General features: G+C 38.9%; 2 protein-coding genes across 3 annotated transcripts; one reads left to right on the forward strand and one right to left on the reverse strand.

The window, feature by feature from the left end:
* Window positions 1-33: 33 nt before the first annotated feature.
* LOC111237470 (anthrax toxin receptor 2-like) lies at window positions 34-10613 on the reverse strand. The gene is made up of 17 exons (XM_022766581.1): window positions 10350-10613; window positions 9580-9651; window positions 8368-8439; window positions 8109-8190; window positions 7601-7705; window positions 7026-7094; window positions 5657-5737; window positions 5485-5545; window positions 5103-5198; window positions 3884-3953; window positions 2873-2951; window positions 2652-2747; window positions 2420-2476; window positions 1838-1933; window positions 1444-1617; window positions 1160-1240; window positions 34-185 (listed from the first exon to the last, which is right to left on the reverse strand). The coding sequence occupies exons 1-17, from the start codon at window positions 10490-10492 to the stop codon at window positions 147-149; spliced, it is 1473 nt and encodes a 490-aa protein (XP_022622302.1). The 5' UTR covers window positions 10493-10613; the 3' UTR covers window positions 34-146.
* Window positions 10614-13293: 2680 nt separating this feature from the next.
* On the forward strand, window positions 13294-17971 carry LOC111237475 (progestin and adipoQ receptor family member 3-like). Of its 2 annotated transcripts, XM_022766589.1 has the most exons (7): window positions 13294-13437; window positions 13928-14170; window positions 14361-14523; window positions 15560-15715; window positions 15945-16142; window positions 16397-16487; window positions 17362-17971. In XM_022766589.1, exons 2-7 carry the CDS (start codon window positions 13974-13976, stop codon window positions 17502-17504), a joined length of 948 nt encoding a protein of 315 aa, XP_022622310.1. In that variant the 5' UTR covers window positions 13294-13437; window positions 13928-13973; the 3' UTR covers window positions 17505-17971. The 2 variants fall into 2 exon arrangements, with proteins under 2 accessions (XP_022622310.1, XP_022622311.1); XM_022766590.1 differs by lacking the exon at window positions 15560-15715.
* Window positions 17972-18627: the final 656 nt, after the last annotated feature.

Raw genomic sequence — 18627 nt, forward strand, 5'->3', positions numbered from 1 at the left:
AAAATATTCCTAAATGCAAGAGCAGAATATAAGTAAAAGCATTTATTTACAACACACACCGAATCTTTACATTCATCTCTGAATATACACGTCTTTGGCCAAAAAATAGGAATAAAGTGAAAAGTGTTGATCCTCATGTTTGAACATCAGTGACTCCGAACTCTGGTGAAGTTAATGCAGCGGCCCTGGAGACAAAACAAAAGAGACAAAAGATTTACTGCCAAATGTAGTAAAATATCAACCAGAAATTGAATTTATTACACAGTGGCATGTTTTGAGTTTTTAAGCAGAATATGATACAATCAAACCAGAAGTGACGCATGTTATTTGCTAATTGATCTGGATTAGCATAAATGCAAACCATCAGCAGTCTACAAATCAAGTAAATTTGAATATAATATAAAGGAACCTGTTGACTTTTTAGCCGCATGCCTGAGATTTCTTATTTTGAAAATGCAGTGACAAAATGCATCTTTTCTTCATCTTTTTTTTGTAATTGATTTTTAAATTCAATAAACACGATCCGTAACACACTGCTAACCAAGAAAGAAAGAAGGAAAAGAAAAAAAAAAGATATACATATGTATATATACAGGTGTATACATGTAGACCTACACACATACACATATAAACATGCAAAAGAAAAATCCCACCATAGACCAACAACAACTGCTGCATTGTATTAAGAGAAAAAAGAAGGGGAAAATGAATAAATAAATAAATAACGCATATAAATGAAGGACATTGCCTTCTGGGAACAGATGAGTCACAGTCTCTGTTCCTTCATCTTTTTTTTATCATTTCACACAGAGGGACACAATATGACGATAAATCATCAGCATTAGATCAGTAAATATGGTGAGAATAAGACAATCCTAAAAGAGTGGAGGTCGGTTTGAGCTGTGTTGGATGATGTCTGGTGCAAGCGTTCACATTCAGACTTATTTACAACAACTGAGTTGGTGTAGGAAGCTGTTGGGAAGATAATAAGAGAGGGACAAACTGGGTCGTTATAATTCTCTCTACCAAATTAACTGGTGACACTTTATCGGTAAAAATATCATCTCTGTTTGGTGTTTGCAGACAGTCCAGCTGGAAGTATTCAAAGTATTCTCTGTTTTCTTTCATCTGACATACAGTTTCATTGTTTTTTTCTTACCTTGCCCTGAGGTGTTGGCCTCATGATTGCCACTCTGTCGTACTGTCTCCTCAGTAATGCCAGCAACGCATCAAAACGCCCCTGAAGGTCAAGTCAAATCAGGTTGAGTCAATCGAAAACAGAACATAAAAATTCAGATAAAGAAAGGTAGAGAACAGGCATGTCACATGACTTACATGTACGTTTCTTCATTATAAAGGAAAAGTAGTGATAGTAGTGTCTCACAAAGCTGCAAACATCACCTAATGCAAAGGTCCTTTACCGTGAACAATCGTGAGTCTCACCTTGATGGGAGTGTACCATTTGGATTGTAAGGGGGGGCTGTAGACTGGAGGAGGTCTCGGTGGGGGTCGGGGTATGATGGGCTCCTCCACCTCCTCTGGCATAGTGACCACTGCATTTTTGGCTTTCTCCAGCCGTGACCCCTCCTCTGTGGAGCCTTTCTGCCCCCACCGCACCTAAAATAAGCACATGGGTGCAAATGACACGTATCTGATAGTGGCAGCATGGCGGCCAAATGGTTAGAGATACTGAACTCACACAGACTTGATCTCCACTGTGTGTGTTCCTCTGCACTTGGTCTTAGTCATTAAAATGATGTAATCTGCCTTTGTGAATGCTGGTAAAAATAAAGTAGAAGGGGCAATAAATGTGAGCTATGAATGTTTATATTATTACCTCCATGCGTTTGATTCCTCCAGCACCTCTCCCTCCATAGTATGAAGCGTCCACTGTGGGCCACCTATGTTTGGGTGAGAGATCCTCTTCCGGCTCCTTAAACAAAATGAATGTTAATTAAAATAAGTTAATAGTGAGCTCCAAGAATGAAACGTTATTAGTTCAGTCTCTTGTGAACCTTTTAAGTTCATTCTGTTAAAATTCTAGCACAAAATCAAATACTATTTCTATGCAAGCTGTTTTAAATGAGTCACCATGAAGCAGCGTCTGGATGAAAGTGATTCAGTACCATTAGTGCCATAAAACCTCCACTACTACGAGTTTTATTCAAGAACTAAAGTAAAGTATTTTTTCCACATTATTGTCTTAATAGCTCATTTCACTCGTTCTATTCAGAGTCTTGATGGAAAAAAATGTTTAGTTAAAAAGACAGATGATTAAATAAAGGCATGTTCTGAAGCATGTCTTATCCTCTTCAGATATTTTTCAGTTCTCCATGCAGCCAAAACTTCAGACTCAAAATGCTACTGCTGAAAAATAGAAACAGAAACGTGTTTTTTAAACCGTCTTTGGTCTACTCACAATGACAGGAGGAGGAGGAGGAGGAGGGGGGCGAGATGGGGGTGGGTCTCTGATCACCTGTAAGAAATAAGTGGGACCGTTACTTCGGAAAGCCTGGGTCGAACTGCAGCACTTAAAGAAACACTTGAGCTTGTTGGCTACTTCCATAAACAACAACAATAGCACTGAATTATGGTTCGTGCTTCCACAAGACCTAAATTTGAGTTATACTAGCACATAGACATAGACTCACCACAGTGCAGCAAAGAGGCCAGAACCACCAGAGCAAACCCAGAGCCAGTGACAGCAACAGAGCCAACAGCAACCAGAGCACCCAGGTCCCATCAGACTGCAGTGAACCAACACAGAAATCAGCTACACACAGCACGCGATTCATTCAATGCTCGATCCTTAACAAATCCCCTTCTAACCTAAAACAGAGGAGATTTTCGGCTCTATATTATTGATACTTACACATGTTGTGGCGTAGATGGTGACGGGAGTGGAGATGTAAGATTGTCCATTGTTCATACTAACCAGCACTTCAATTGATCTGGAATGATCACAACGTAATCACTGAAAACAACATCAGAAAAAGAAAGAGTTCCTAACATCTACGTGTGACGTTCACTGAGGTTTCAGTGTAGTGGAGAGATGTAGTAGTGGAGATGCATCCTGCAAGTTTTATTAAATTAGCCAAACTACTATCACTTATCTTTGTTTTCTTTTTTCTTTTTCCCTATTGTCGATTGTTCATCCATTGGTTGGCCTCTTAATGCAGTAAAATAAGTTAAACAGGAGCAACTGCCTTTTACCTGTTCACCATTGCTTCATTTTAAGGTGCTTCATTGTCTTAGTAACCTTGTCAGCTCCCCTGCTGACCTTAAGGATCATGAATGCCAAGAACAGTGACTCACTGAAAAAGGAAGTCATTGCCATTCATGTTCTTATCATATTTTGACCAGATTTCCTATTTAACCATTAAAGTTTACAGTTAAATCATATTTGTTTCTAACTGCAGCTGGGATTGTTTCTGCTCTGTCCCTGAGAAATTATATGATCAAACTATGCATGGGAGTTTCAGTACAGAGGGAGTGTTAGAGAGTGGGTGAGACATGATGGAAAGTGAGAGGTGACAGAGACACAGAGAGAGAGAGAGACAGAATGCTGTTTGAAGTGGGTGATGTTAAATCAGCTTTGGCTCGCTCTCTAAATGCCACAGAGATATTCTGGTCGGACTGGCTTCAGTTCATCCAACACTTTAAGCTGCTTGAGCTGTTCACAGATTTTACTGTAAACATTGTTCTTGTTTCTCTCTCCGTTAAACACACAACAGATTTCTAACTTCAGTCTGCTTTTTTTTTTACTTGCAGCTTAACTATATTTTCACACATGCATACAAACATTTTATGTATGTGCATAGGTCTATGTGTGTGTGTGTGTGTGTGTGTGTGTGTGTGTGTGTGTGTGTGTGTGCTGACTTACTGTCCAACCTCATGCAGAACAGGAGCTGGACACAGCAGATAGCCATCTCTAACTACTGTTGGCTTCTGGTCTGAGAAGAAACAGAAAGACACACAAACTCTAAGAACCGTTACCACCTATAAAAATTGAAAATATACAGTTACAAATGTAAAGTAACAAACAATTCAACAGTAAATGGAAAATAAAAACACATCACTTTGGTGTTTTGACTCCTGAAATGTGTTACATCATCTATTTTTTTTTTTTTTAAGTATATATTTTTTGGGCTTTTTATGCCTTTATTGATAGCACAGTAGAGACAGACAGGAAATGGGGAGGCGGAGAGAGGGGGAATGACATGCAGTAAAGGGCCGTCCGATGCGGGATTCGAACCGGGGCCGACTGCAGCGAGGACTTTAGCCTCTACATATGGGGCGCCTGCTCAACCAACTGCAGCACTCGACGCCCCCATGATCTATTTTACAATTTATCACCAAGGAGATATGGCAGTCATGATGTTACATTTCCTGTGTGTGTGAATGAAGTAAATAAATAAATAAATAAATACTTTTTAAACTTTTATTGTTTGTTAGTGTTGCTACCTGCAGAATCTATTTTAACAGAAATTTATATTCAAATTTATATTCAGTTTTTCTAATTTTCTCCATCATAAAAATAGTCTAAATATGAAAGCCAGGATCAAGGAAGGAAAATTCAAAGAAACAGAGCGATTGCTAAAGGAAAAATGGAAAAAATTCCAGCAGAAAGTATAAAAATAAAAAAGCATAATGAAGGAAAAGGAAGACTCGATACAGTCATGTGTTATCCTTCCATGTCCTCTAAGTGACACAGCTCCCCCACCCTCCCCTCCATCGATCCTTTAATAGACTAACGACAGTGAACATGTCCTCCCTCCCTCTGCTCAGTCTCACAATGTCTCCTCTGTTCTCCAGCTGAAGTCAATAAAAAGCAGCCACTGTTTGTCTCTGGACGTCACGACTCTGACTTTCCACTGCAGCCCAGAGATCTCCACAGTGTATCACATTTCACTTCATACATGATGTTATCCCAAAGTGCACTGCAGTACCATGTGGCGGCACAATTTAGCGTCAGTATGAAGTGAACCGGTAACATCAGTTCCCGGCAGTAGGTGCATCCTTAGCGTTAGCATCCAAAAGCTAACTGTATATCAGCCGACTCCTAATGTACAACTGTGTAAGTCATGAGTGTGATTACTGACTGTATGTGTTTTGATTGACAGTAAGGAAGCAGAGTACGTTGTCTGCTCTCTTGGATCCGCTGAAGCCGCTGCCCCTCAGCACCACATTGAAAGACTCTAGAAAACATTAGACACATTACACGACTATGACACTGCACTTAAAATTCAACAGCAACAGCAAACATTAAACAGAAAACATGGTGATTGAGAAAATTACAGCCAATGGTCTACAGCTGTGCTACACTGTCGTGCTTTGAGCAAAAAGCTTACATGATGCTAATGTGCTAAGGACCATTAATATTTGAACAAATGTCACAAAATAATTAATTTACAGCATATTTTTTTTGCTACATTATTATATTCAAACATTACAGAGACAACAAACTCTCCCCCACTAACTTACCATTCACACAAACACTTGACGGCTCTATTGTGAACACATCTGTGCATGACTGCTTCAGAATCTGTGTGGGGATACAGATAAATGCAGCAGCTCCAGTGAGAGGTCTCTATTCACACTGCATTATGTCACACTCATACTGTCTGCCCATTAATGTTGTTATATGTGACCTCACCGAGTTGACGATGTCTTTGAGGGCATGAAACCCGGACAAAACTGGGAAGACTTGCTCTGTGCCATCTGCTATTTCAGCAAGCTGTGTCAAAAACAAAAAGAACCACAGTTTACCCGCCTTTACATTCACTTCATTTCAAGATTCTTCTCCCTTGTTTTGGTTCAGTGCTTCAGCATCAATTAGGGAGGAAAAGCCTGTTTCTGGAAGATGAAAGCTCTGGACAGCTGGCTGCAGCTTTCATCTCCTGCTTTCATGATAGCAGAACAGGAAGCTCGTCTGGCATTATTTAATTTGAGAGTGAGGTAATTGCTTCCTCTTCAGACCACAGAGTAGGCTCGGTCAGTAACCAGGCAGAAGATCACTTGCACCCGTCGACTCCTTAAGACTCTCTGGTAATGAGTTATGAAGTTTTCAAGTCATATAGTTGTGCTTATTAATGTTTATTTTACAGAGTAATGATGTGATTAAGGCTGCTGCAACAGCAAAACAAACAACACTAATGCAGGATTGAGTTAGGGCAGGGGTTATGCAACCACGGATTCCACTCTAAATGAAATATTGCAGTATTATATTACACAGCAAATGTCATTACTGTTTTTCCTTTTTACTGTAAATTTTATTAAGGATAATTTATGACCTGATGTTGAATATAGAAAAGATCACATATCATAGCAAACACTGCAGACCAATTGTTCTTAACCATTTTTGTTTTTATGGGATAATACTACTTACTTTATATTCTATTATCTTCTTATCATCTTATCTTTTTAAACCTTCCAGTCAACACAGTCAGCAGCAGACATTTGAGTTCATTCTTATTCTGCATGAAAAACAACTTTGAGGCGACATTTGGTGTCATCCTTCAATCCAGTGTTTTCATTCCTAACACAATAATCCCTTTCATGGACTTGACACCTGCACGGGAAGAAATCAAACTCTCTCCAAGGATATGAGAACTCAAAATGTGCTGCCTCATTCCATGTTTTTTACATAAACCAAATGCAGCATAAACCATAAATTAGAAATCTCTACCCGCTGCCTGTTGTTCTGTCCTTAGGAGGATTCAGTTGAACTCAAACAGACTCAGCAACAAGGTCAAGGTGTGTTAATAAATCTGACTCAACAACAACAGCCTACTGAAGTTCTGACCATGACCTAACACACACTGACACACACACACACACACACACACACACACACACACACACACACACACTGACACGTATGTACACACACAGAAAGACAAATAAAACCCGAAGCCAACAGTATCAGTGACAGGGAGACGTGTTCTTTCTCACAGTGCTGCCTGGCAGAAACCACCAACATGACGAAGTGAAGAGAGAAGAGTAAAAACATTAAGCCCTCCTACCTGTTTGTGATCAAAGTCCATGACCCCGACACAGTACACTCTGGCTCCAAACCCTCTGCATTTGTCAGCCTGGGAAGCATAATGCATAGAGAGCTTTGTGGGTGAAGTTTTGCTTCTACTGACAAACAGTAAACCCAGTTATCAGTAAAGAAGTCATTAATAACAGACCATGAGTATTTTTGCTTTTGTTATAAGTCATGTAATGTAAATCAACTCCTGTATATTTTATACTGCAGTCTACAACTACAACTTCCCACAAGATATGATAAGGTTTTAGAGTGATGACCGTTTTGCTTCTTCCATGCAGTTTCACCTCATGCCACATGATACAAAAATCAACATGTTCACTCTTGAAACTTTTATTAGTGTGTTGCAACTTAGTAAAAACAACAGAGTGATGTGAGAAGTATGTGAATGTGTCAGTGTGTTTGCTTAAACAACAACGATTTCATGGTTGACTGCTCAAAATCACATTCATCTGCCTTTTTGTTACGTACTTTAATAGAAACCAGTATGGTGTCCATCTATTTTTCCTCACTAGTTTGTAGGTGTGTGTGTGTGTGTCTATGAGATACCTCTTGTACACTTAGATCATAGGGGTAGACCTCCAGCTTGCCATCAGTCAGAATGATGATGATGGTAGATGATGGCGAAGTTTGTGCCTTCATCTGCTCCGACACCTGATGAGAGCATATTCAGAGGAGGAAACTCTTCAGTCTTAACTGCACAATCAAGGATACACACATACTGAGCACATGTGTAGCTCTAAAAGGATCAAGACACAGTCTGTTGCCAGATTTCACAGGAGCTGCTAGAAACAACACATTAGAAACAACACTTCACTAATTTAGCTTACAGAATATACTAGTATGTGACAATATACCTGGGAAAAATCCACAACAGTCTTTTAGTTATTTACGTATTTTAGAGTAGATTTAACAAACTCTATTCTACTCTATCAAAGCATATTTAGTAAGTTAAACTTTAAGTCTAATTTTCTGTTGAAAACAGCAAATCTGTCGAAGTAATATGTGTCCTGGAAATGAATCACAATTGATGAGGCCTTCATATGAGCGTACCTACCGCTTTCATGCCTTCATGCATGTAAGTTTCACCGGCAGGTTTGATTTGGCTCAGCTTCTTCAAACCCTCATCTATTTTGGACCTTTGCAGCCAGATCATAAAACAGGGACAGCACAGTGGAAATAAAGTCAGATAAGAGCCCAGTTTCTGTATGAGCTGGTTATCTGTGTTGTTGTTTTTCAGAAAGAAGGAGGACGATGAAGATGGATTAGGGAGTCAGGCAGAGAAGGAGAAACAACGATAAGAGAGGGAACTTTACCTGTCTCCAGTTAGTGGAAGTATTACAACTGCTTTGGCTGAGAAGACTATGTAAGAAACCCTCATCCTGGGACTGAAAAACACAAACACACACGAAACTTATGAATGTTATCTGATCAATATCAAAATTTATTAGTAGATTTGGACTGTGTGTCAACAAAAAGGATTCTCCCAAGTGCTACTACATAATGATTAGCTTTTGATCGGACAGAAAATATAATAGTCTGCGAGGGTGTAAACACCAAGAGCAATAGGACTGCATGAAATACAGTGATAAGATGAGATGAAGCAAAACATGACATGACATAAAATTACATTACATTATTCCATTACTTTTTGGGAAGGTGTTCCAAGATGGTAGTGCATGTAGAAGTACTAGTGCATCATTACATAGCTCTATGTGCACTTTTGCATCTGTTTCCATTATCTGTTTAAATGCACCACTGTATTTCACTGTTATGTCATGTTATGTGAGCGCAGCACATCATAATAATACATGACACTGCATGACATATTACACATACATATATACAACACTGTAACAGAACATAACATGATATTATATGGCACTGACGTGATGTAATAAAGTGTATTGAAATGAAATGCAAAACACAGGAAAATACTGTATATGACATGATTTGACTCAGCATAACACTATTAAATCAAAACATAAATTAGCATACCACGAAATGAACGTGGCAATTACTCAAGCAGTATTTCATTTTACTAAATGTTTTCTGTTACAGTTGGACTGGTCAATAGACAAACGGGGAATTGAGTTTCTGACCCCCGGCCGTTTGACTTCATCAGTCTACCCCTCAGCATCCCCTTCAACATCTGGCTGGATGTTTTGCTCTTATATTTAGCAACCCACTGTTAAACCTAAAGATATCACACACACACACACACACACACACACACACACACACCCTCTACACCGTTACCCGGAGGAACTTTGGAGCAGTTGGTGGCCTTGTATGAGGTATGCTCCCCAAAATAGACTTGCCCTACTTTTCTACTCACTACTACTGTTTGTATTGAAATTGAAAGACCTATACTGACTCCTTGCTGTGTAAGTACTCTTTATTTTATTGATTAGCTTTCAGCTGTATGCATTTCATTTGGTTTTAATGTGTCAGGTTTTTATTGTGTAAATAGCCCTGAAATCTGGGGAGGAGGGGATGAGAGGAGAAAGCACACAAAATGTACTTACCTGACAAACCTGTTGGTGAGCTGCTCCGCAAATCCATAAATCTCATCCCAGTGTCTGGCCACACTGCCTGACCTGCAAAAACAGACAGCCCAAAAGTGATAGATCACAGACACCCAAAGACTGAGAAATCAGATAATCCTATATATAATTTAACCCCAAGCATTTGATAAAAGAAGTTTATAAAAACAGGAGAATGTCCATTACAACATCCTTCATTTACAGGTATAAAACTTATATTTTTTTGTATGAGCTACATAAATATAGTTTTGATTATTCAATAATGAATCTGATTTCCCAAACTTCCAGTGCAGGCCTGATGCGAATGGAAAAAACAATTCACACCCAGAATGGCAGCATAAAGGCAGAATGGGTTTTGGTCAGTTTATTCTCTTGTTGTGAGCTTCCTTGAACCAGAACAAACATATAACACACACATCATATATTCTGTTATTGTTGTGTCTGTCGACAACATAATAGACCAGAGATCAACTTTATTAGTGAACTTTCTCCAAGCATACACCCCAACCACTGATGGACAGAACAGAGAAGATTAAAAATAAACTTGTCAAACCTGCAGAGACGCAGCAGAGGAACATGTTAACTAAACACAGCCATACATGGAGAGGACTGAATCAAAGACTGCCTCTGCACTGAGGTAACAAATATTAAATGAATATGTTGCTCTGTGCCCGTTGCTTCCTTTATTCCTCCTCCTCCAAACCACACATACAGTCTATGATACAGACACATTCAGTATCCGCACAACTCACCTGTCCAAAACAAAATAAACATCAAACGCTCCATCGCAAGAAGCGTCGTCGCCATCATGCAGCGATGAATTTACAAAAACACTAACAAAAAGTAGGATTTGGCAACATATCCATATTCCATCCATAATCCATGCGTTTCTCATCAGCCGGTGCAGCTATGAGTGCTTCATCTTCGCAGCATCAGTAGCTCACATGTTGAACCTCTGTGTGTGTAAGAAAGCACGGTATGTGTGTGTTCACTGACAGCAGCAGGCTGATAACGGAATAAACGGGGCAGGGCACACATCTGCTGCACATACTAATGTCAAAGCAGCTGCAATAGCAACAGGACCGGACATCCCTCAGGATCCTTCAAATTAAAGAAGCATTAATGAATACTGAATATACAGTTTAGAATAAATACGTTTTGACATTCTTATTTGCTTTGATATACAATTCATCTTTTTTGTATTTATGTAAGCTCGCCATGTTTAGCCTATTTCTTTTTTTTATATGTAAAGTATTTATCCATTGGGTTGTATTACAGGGATCATGCACTTTAATAAACATTGTTACAAATGCAAAATGTATTTCCGTAAAAAATGAATTAAAACAGTTAATGAAATTAAATAATGAAACTAAAGTAAATTAATTACTTGAATAGTTTCAAAGCTTTGTTTAACACCGGAGACAGTACAGCCTATATTTTCAGACACATGTAGATGTAAGTAAATATTTAAGCAGTTGGCTATTTGGAAAATCAGTACAACATGAATTTCTATTGTGAAAAATGTAATCCCACGCAATGCATTTAATGTTATGTTGCAAAATTATGAAAAGTAAGTAAGAATGTGTGAAAAAAGTTTTAAGAAATTTTATTTAATTTCATAAAATATTTTCCTTCATTGTGCTTTGCTATGCTCTTTTACTTTGAAGGCGAAGAATCTTTCTGTTGCTCATAGTATTAGAATTGATCCAGTTGCTAGAGCAGTTGGCAGAAGGATGTAAATAGTGACTGACTGACTTAACATAAATACAGAGACAGATCATGTAATGTAACTGCATATTTGAACAATAACTATTCCTGCATTTGTTAATATAAATGTGAGGTGTGCTGCTTCCCTTCCTTTTCAATTTGTTTAAACTAGGGTGCCATGTTTCTAGATTTTTTGTGTGATAATGATCAATTCAGCAGAGGCTTATTACAATGCATATCTAACTTACAAACCACTCTCCCGATAATTATCAATGCACTGTTTCCCTGGCAACGTTTTTTCTGTTCAGGACAAACAAATGTATCATGTTCCTGTAAATCTATTGCAGATGGAAAAAAGAATTGAACAGGCTAACACAACGCCCTTGGTATGTCAGAGATTTGCTCCCTTGCATGACTCCGATCCAGAAAGTGACCTCCCAAGAGCAGATATTAAGCCTGATCCTTTGTATCTAGAGATAAACAAATCAGACTCTTGACAGTGTGATTAAACCCATTTTTTGATTGTTTGCAAGCATGTTTCTCCAACATTATAACATGGCCAAGCCCTCCAAAGCTAAACCTAATCTCTTAATTAAATATCATCAATCTGAGGCGCTCAACACACTCCAGGAGTCTGTATGTATCACTGCAAGGATGCAAATCACTCACTGCCTGTGGCTTCCTCATAAATTTAATTTCAACTCTTAAGAAGACTAAAGTCATGACAGCAAACAACTCAAATAATAACATACCAAAGTCATTGTGTCAGCAAATAGCATGTCTCATCTGTCTCAGTTTATGCTAGGCAGGGATCGCCCTTGGGTATTTCATGGATGGCTGTTATGATTTGTGTAATAAGTGCTTTATTTGAGGGTGTAGCTGGACTAGAAGACAAGGATGCTTGTGTCCTTTCCAACTGTCTATCTTTCCTCTCTATTCGGATAAAGACAAAAATAATCTTGCTTAAAACAATTAGTGTGTAAGACGCAGTCTATTAAAGTTAGTCTGTCATGTTCAACCTTTTCAATCCCACTGTCTTGCCAATAGGAAAGTCAGTACAAGCTCAAACTGCACAGCCAAACACTGTTCACACCCACAAAAGTTCATTTTTCAAATTCCCAAAGTGAGAGTTGTCCAAAGATGTCAAATATGATAGGCTGAACTTTAGAAAAATGTGTATAAGATGATGTTATGAAGCCATAAAGCATGTTGAATATTAAGAGCAATTAATGCAGGAACAAGATGATAAAGAATTACCGTCAAATAATGTGGAACGAAATGCTTTCCCCAAATTCAAAGCCGCTTGAAGTGGACAGTAAATGACACTGAAGATTGAGACCTCAATTTAAAATGGGATACGCTTCCTGTCAGTGCTGCAGGTGGATGGACAGACACCTGTTGCCAGAAGAAGGACTGGTTCTGTTTTGTCCATGCTAAAGGGACTGATGGCAGAAATAAGGGATCAGCAGTGTCATCCAGATATGTCAGAGATGCTCTGCTTTTACCTCAGTGGAAAAACAAAACAGAGAGAAAAGCTTGAATAGTATGTGACCACAGTCAATCCCTCCATCAAATCCAAAACAAATTGATCTTTTAGGCTGTGACCACAAATCCAGACCATTAAATAAAATATCACATACTGTCAGTAAACAATCTGCATTACAATTACACTGACATCAAAAGCACGGGCGTGATTTTCTTTTCAGTTTGTGGTGGAGTTGTCTTCTGGGAACTGCTCACACCACAATAAAATACACTGTAGAACATGTAGTGTTTACAGAAAATAAACTTAAATCCGAGCCTGTAAATAATTTAATTAGGATTCAAAAGATATTTTTTGCAGCAAAGTCCTGGATATTTTTTTATAGGTATTTTAATAGTTTAAATAATTGTCTATAGATAATGCATTCCTCCATACCTGCCAGTTGGTGGCAGTAATGTACCGTTTCATTGAAGTCAACAACAACAAAGAGAAGAAGACAGGTTTGCTGGTGTTGTTCAGGACCTGGCTGTTGTATCTAATTTTATTTTTACTAAAATGTTGTGCTTTTCAACGCCATGTTAGCTTGCTAGCTTTCTGGACATGGCTCCTTTACCCGAACAAGGACGTCGACAGTCGGACTGCGACTAATGGTGAGCTTTGTAACGCTGTTTTCAAACAGTTTGGCTGGATAACATAAAATAATGCCTGTCAAGGTTAGCAGTAACGTTAGCTAGCTGGAGTTTAGCCTGCTGACATGGCTTCGCAGGAACAGAGCGGTGTGACATTCAGTTCAAAGAAGTCATTACGTGTGTTTAGCAGTTTTTAAAGCTTTTATCCCAAAGCCGGGGAGACAAGGGTAAAAAGCTGTGGATGTATTTCAGAGTGTTAAACAAAGGCATTCAAACTTTGGGATGGAGGACAGGCAGCAGCAGCAGCTCTAGCTAGTGACATGTTAACACAGATTAATTCACGTTTTGAAATGTGTTTAACCAACACTGGCAGTCATACTTTATCTGTTTTCTGCTCATGAATTGTCACTTGGAAAGCTAGTTTATGTTATGTTAAATACTTTACATTGGCTGAATGGAGCTAGGGCCACATACTGACCAGTTGTTTCCTTCTTCCTCTCTCCAAACTCAGCCTTACCCTCCTTCCCTTGCCTTGCACCAGAGGAGCTGAGAACAAGATGCTGCTGAAGATGCCCCAGAAGCTGCTGAAGACTGCCCACTACATAGAGCTGGGCAGCTACCAGCACTGGCCCGTACTGATACCCCAGAGGATAAGACTTTACACCTATGAACAAATTCCCCTCTTCCTCAAAGAAAATCCCTACATCACAGACGGCTATAGGGCTCACCTGCCCTCCAAGCTCTGCCTTAAGAGGTGGGAGTAAACTTGGAGAAATGTTCTGTTGTTAAAAAGGATTTTTAAAATAGGTTACATTCATGCAAACATCATCATGACTGTCATGGTTTGTGGACAATATGCTGGTGACTGTTAGTGTGTATTTACAGACTTGCCTTGTTGTATTTTTGCTCATATGTACATTTTTGTTTCTTCTCGTCCGTTGCAGCATTTTTATTCTGTCCAATGAGACAGTGAATATCTGGAGCCACCTGCTTGGCTTTCTGCTCTTCTTCTCTCTGGGGGTCAATGACCTCTCCTCAGTACTGCCAGCCTCTGGAGCTAACAGAGAGGACTACGTCATCTATGCTATTGGACTGTTCTGCTTCCAGGTAAGTTACTTGGCTGTATATACTGTATAGCGTGTGATGGGAAGCCTATTCTTTTAACTGACTGCATTTCTTCAAGTTTTTCCATCACTGTAAAACTGTAAAAATGATAGCTAAACTTTCCCTTCATCCTGACCTTTTGTTTATTATGTTATTTTGACATGACTGAATGCAAAGATTTTGTTAAATAAAAGATGCACTGCATGTTGGGATTTTGACAGTTATACAGTGTGCATCAGATGTAATAAAATAGCCTTCCCCTACTCCACCCAGAGACAATACTCACTAAAAGAAGGTGCATGAACCCGTCTATATGTGTGTGTGTGTGGAGGATTTTACTCCTTAACTATCGAACTACTACTACTGCTACTACTAAGTACTAGTTTATCATCAACATCTTCATTAGTTGAGTATCTGTATATGAATATTGGTATATGCAGTGTCCTGTGCTACGGTGTATTAACAAACTGATTTATGTAGGTTTACGTTTCCTGCCACAGGTGCACTCAGTTCACCCTGACCTGCCCAGATGTGTAAGCTATTCTACAAGTTTGGTGCAGTGTATTGTATTATAAAGTATGAATGGTAGTGTAGTTTAGAGTCCCCCTGGCAGCTGATGAATTGTTCAATGTAGAGACGGTGTTAATTGTTTGCGTGTTAGCTGTGTATGGTTTGTAATGTAGGTTGTGTAGCTAATAATGGAATAGGAAATTTGTTAATGCAATAAATAACTAAAGGAGTATATAGTGTAGTAAATGTTATCCTCTCACCTTCCTCCTAAAATCCCCTTTTCTGTCCACATAAGTGCATGTTGTGAGTATCTGGATTGTCTTTACAAATCATTATTTCTTGAGGTAAGTTCATGTGTTATAGTCACAACAGGATTTCGTTAACTTTAAATCAAAAAGGCAAAAACAAAATAAAGTGTTACTTGATGAAACCAATAATGGCACCTGTGTGTGTTGGATGTTGTGAATACTAAAATGTGACTCTGAAAATATCTTTGAGTATGTAAAGATACTGTGTGTTTTCATCCCAGGTGTGCATGTTGTGTTCAGTGGGATATCACCTGTTTTCATGCCACCGATCAGAGAAGACGTGCCGTCGCTGGCTGGCATTAGACTACGCAGGCATCTCTGTTGGCATCTTGGGCTGCTATGTACCTGGGATCTTCTACGCGTTCTACTGTAATGCTGTAGGTGTGAACATTCAAGATAGAAGTTTCTGCCCCAGTCATAGCATGTAGCATGTTCGAGGGTACACTGACTTTTGTAGAGCAATTGGATGAAGTTGGAAAAATAATGTGATCCAGAATTTCCATTAGATTATTTTTCTTTGTCTCCAGATATAATACTAACAGAGAAACAGATGCTCCAGCTGTGATTTTGCTTTATCTACTGATTTGTTGCTGTCCTGTCTTGTAGTTTTGGCGACAGGTCTATTTGCTGACGGTGCTCTCCCTGATCCTGGCCGTCTTCTGCGCTCAGGTCCACCCTCGTTACCTCAGTAACGACTGGCGACGGATACGCATGGCCATCTTCTGCTGTGTGGCTGGCATAAGTGTGATTCCTGCATGCCACTGGGTCTTGCTCACTGGTGGATTTACGTCTGATGTCGTGCAGGCAAGGGAAATACAGTCACGCTAGAAAACAAGAAAAAGTTAAAGCATGGAGGTGTATGCTTGCACATTTTTTTTTTTTTTTTACAACTCTGTATTCACTATTTTGCAGCTTTTTAAAGAGGTGTCACTCAAGTGGTCATGATTTTTATTGTTGCTCTTAAATGCCCTTAAATGCATGAATGCTTCCACTCCTAAGTATGTAATATTTAGTCAAGAAAATCTTGTTTGTTTTTGTTTATTTAATTACATGCACAGCTGTTCCTGCCTCGCGTGATAGTGATGTACCTTATTGCTGGATCTGCCTTCCTGTTCTATGTCACCAAAATCCCTGAACGCTATTTCCCTGGTGAGTCTCTGTCTCTGTCTGGTCAGATAAATTGGTATAATAGCAGATTTCTACAGTTTATACAATTTTCACAATGTGTGATCATATAAATGCCATACTATCACAAGTGAACTGTGTAGTTGTATTGAAGTGTCAACAAGTGTTAACAAATGCATAGTCATACCTCCAGAATGTGTCAGGTAGTGGACATGTAGTCGGTTTGTCAGTGAAGTAGAGAGGTTAGATAGATGAACTTTTCAGTTAACTGAGGCTACAATTCACAGAAAAAACAATCGAGACCAATTTCTTATGAAAATTCATGTAAGCTTACTGTTTATGTTTTACACATTACTGATACTATTGAGGAATGTAAAGAGACAGTGTCATTATTGCAGGGAAAAATGTTGTACGATATTATTATAGTATGAGAAAGAAAGATAAACTGAATAATTTAAATGTGATATAACTGGTATATTTGCTGATGCATAACTTATTTAGGAAATATTTTTGTTTCCAATAATAAAAAAAAAAAAACATTTCTTAGTAACAGTTGACAAAACAATTTAATCACAAGCTCCATTTAGTAGCTGTTCTGCAGCTTTGGTTCATCATATCACATGATCTTTATCAGCACCAAAAAGCCAGCTGTCATGAAATTGCAGATATCCAAATTTTCAGCACTTCAAGGATTTCTCATCCATATTGGTTTTAAAGAGTGAACTGTGAACCTAAACTCACAGTCGCAATTTGTCCCTCTGGTCTTTTCATTGTCGTTTCCTCCTGAAATGTGATTTGTTTCTGTACATTTTGAAGAAAGTACAAGAATTAACAAAGACAATAGTGATGCATAAAACAATACAGTTTTTAAAGCATTTATTAATTTCTCATGTCCTAGGTCAGCTGAACTACCTGGGCGCCAGCCACCAGTTGTGGCACATACTGGTGGTTGTGATGTTTTACTGGTGGCACCAGACCGCTGTGCACATCATGCACTTCAGGCACACACAGCCTTGCCCGACCCGCACCAGCAGGAGCTAAGTGAAACTGATCAAATAATGTTGTTTAAAGGCTAATCGGTTGTAGGTTAATAACCAGTTAAACGCACTGTTAATATTCAAAACCCTCTAACCACAACAGCTGCTGGTTAGAAGTTACTACCTAAAGGTCTGTCAAACACTAACTACCAGGAGCTCCTGACTATTAGCTGCTAAAGCTGAGAGTGTGATAGTAATGAGCAGCTAATACTTTCACTGAGCTGCTGGTTTCTGTTTATATGCTTGTGGCCTGGGCAGCTGTTAAAGGCCAGTAACCTTTCTTAAAGTCTCCTTTAACAGTAGTTATCAGTAAACAGTGGCTACAAGACTTAAGTTATCCTGACAAAAGGGCAATAGACCACAGCCTGTGATGTTTGGTAGTTCCAGGCCATTGGCTAGTAGTCAGAAGACCTAAGTTTACCCTTCAGGGACTGTAAACCGATGTCAAAAGTGATGCAGCTGCCCCCCCACCCCCCACCCGCCCCCCTCCAGGACAAAAAATACAGCATGCAACCCCTGATGTTGCATCATAACCATTAGATCAATGCATGAAGCAAGATTTTTTTTATTTATTTGTAGAAAAAACTGAGCTTTGATGTTTTTATTGATAATCATGTCCTCTCTTAGTTTAGATTGTGATTTTTGTACATCAGGAAACACAATAGCCCATTGTGAACAATTACTTTTTTGCCTGTGATTTTGGTTTATGTGTCAGTTTGTTCAAGATTAGATTGCATGAAAGGTCCTGATAAAAGGTGGAAAGCACAGAAAAGGTCATGACCAACAACATGTAGACACTGAATTGCTTTTCTCTGGAGAAATAATGTCTCAGTACCAAAAGTATTTGGAGCTTTTGAACAAATAGTTAAATGTCAATGAACAACAGTCTGCAATATCTGATGAGGTGCAGAACTGATAAAATGGAAATGTGTTTTGTCTTTGGAACAAATAAGGTGGCACTTTAACAGCCTAACAGCGTAACAGATTGGGTATCACTAGACCTTTTTTTTTTTTTTTTAATTTGTGTGAAATTACCCCCTTACAGCTTGAATTCTACAGTAAAGACAGTGAAATCACATTTTTGCTGACAGTGCCACGAGCAGTAGCATTTAAGCTCTTACTGATTG

This window comes from Seriola dumerili, unplaced genomic scaffold (assembly GCF_002260705.1).
Source record: "Seriola dumerili isolate Sdu_G_001 unplaced genomic scaffold, Sdu_1.0 BDQW01000874.1, whole genome shotgun sequence".
NCBI classification, from domain to species: Eukaryota; Metazoa; Chordata; class Actinopteri; order Carangiformes; family Carangidae; genus Seriola; species Seriola dumerili.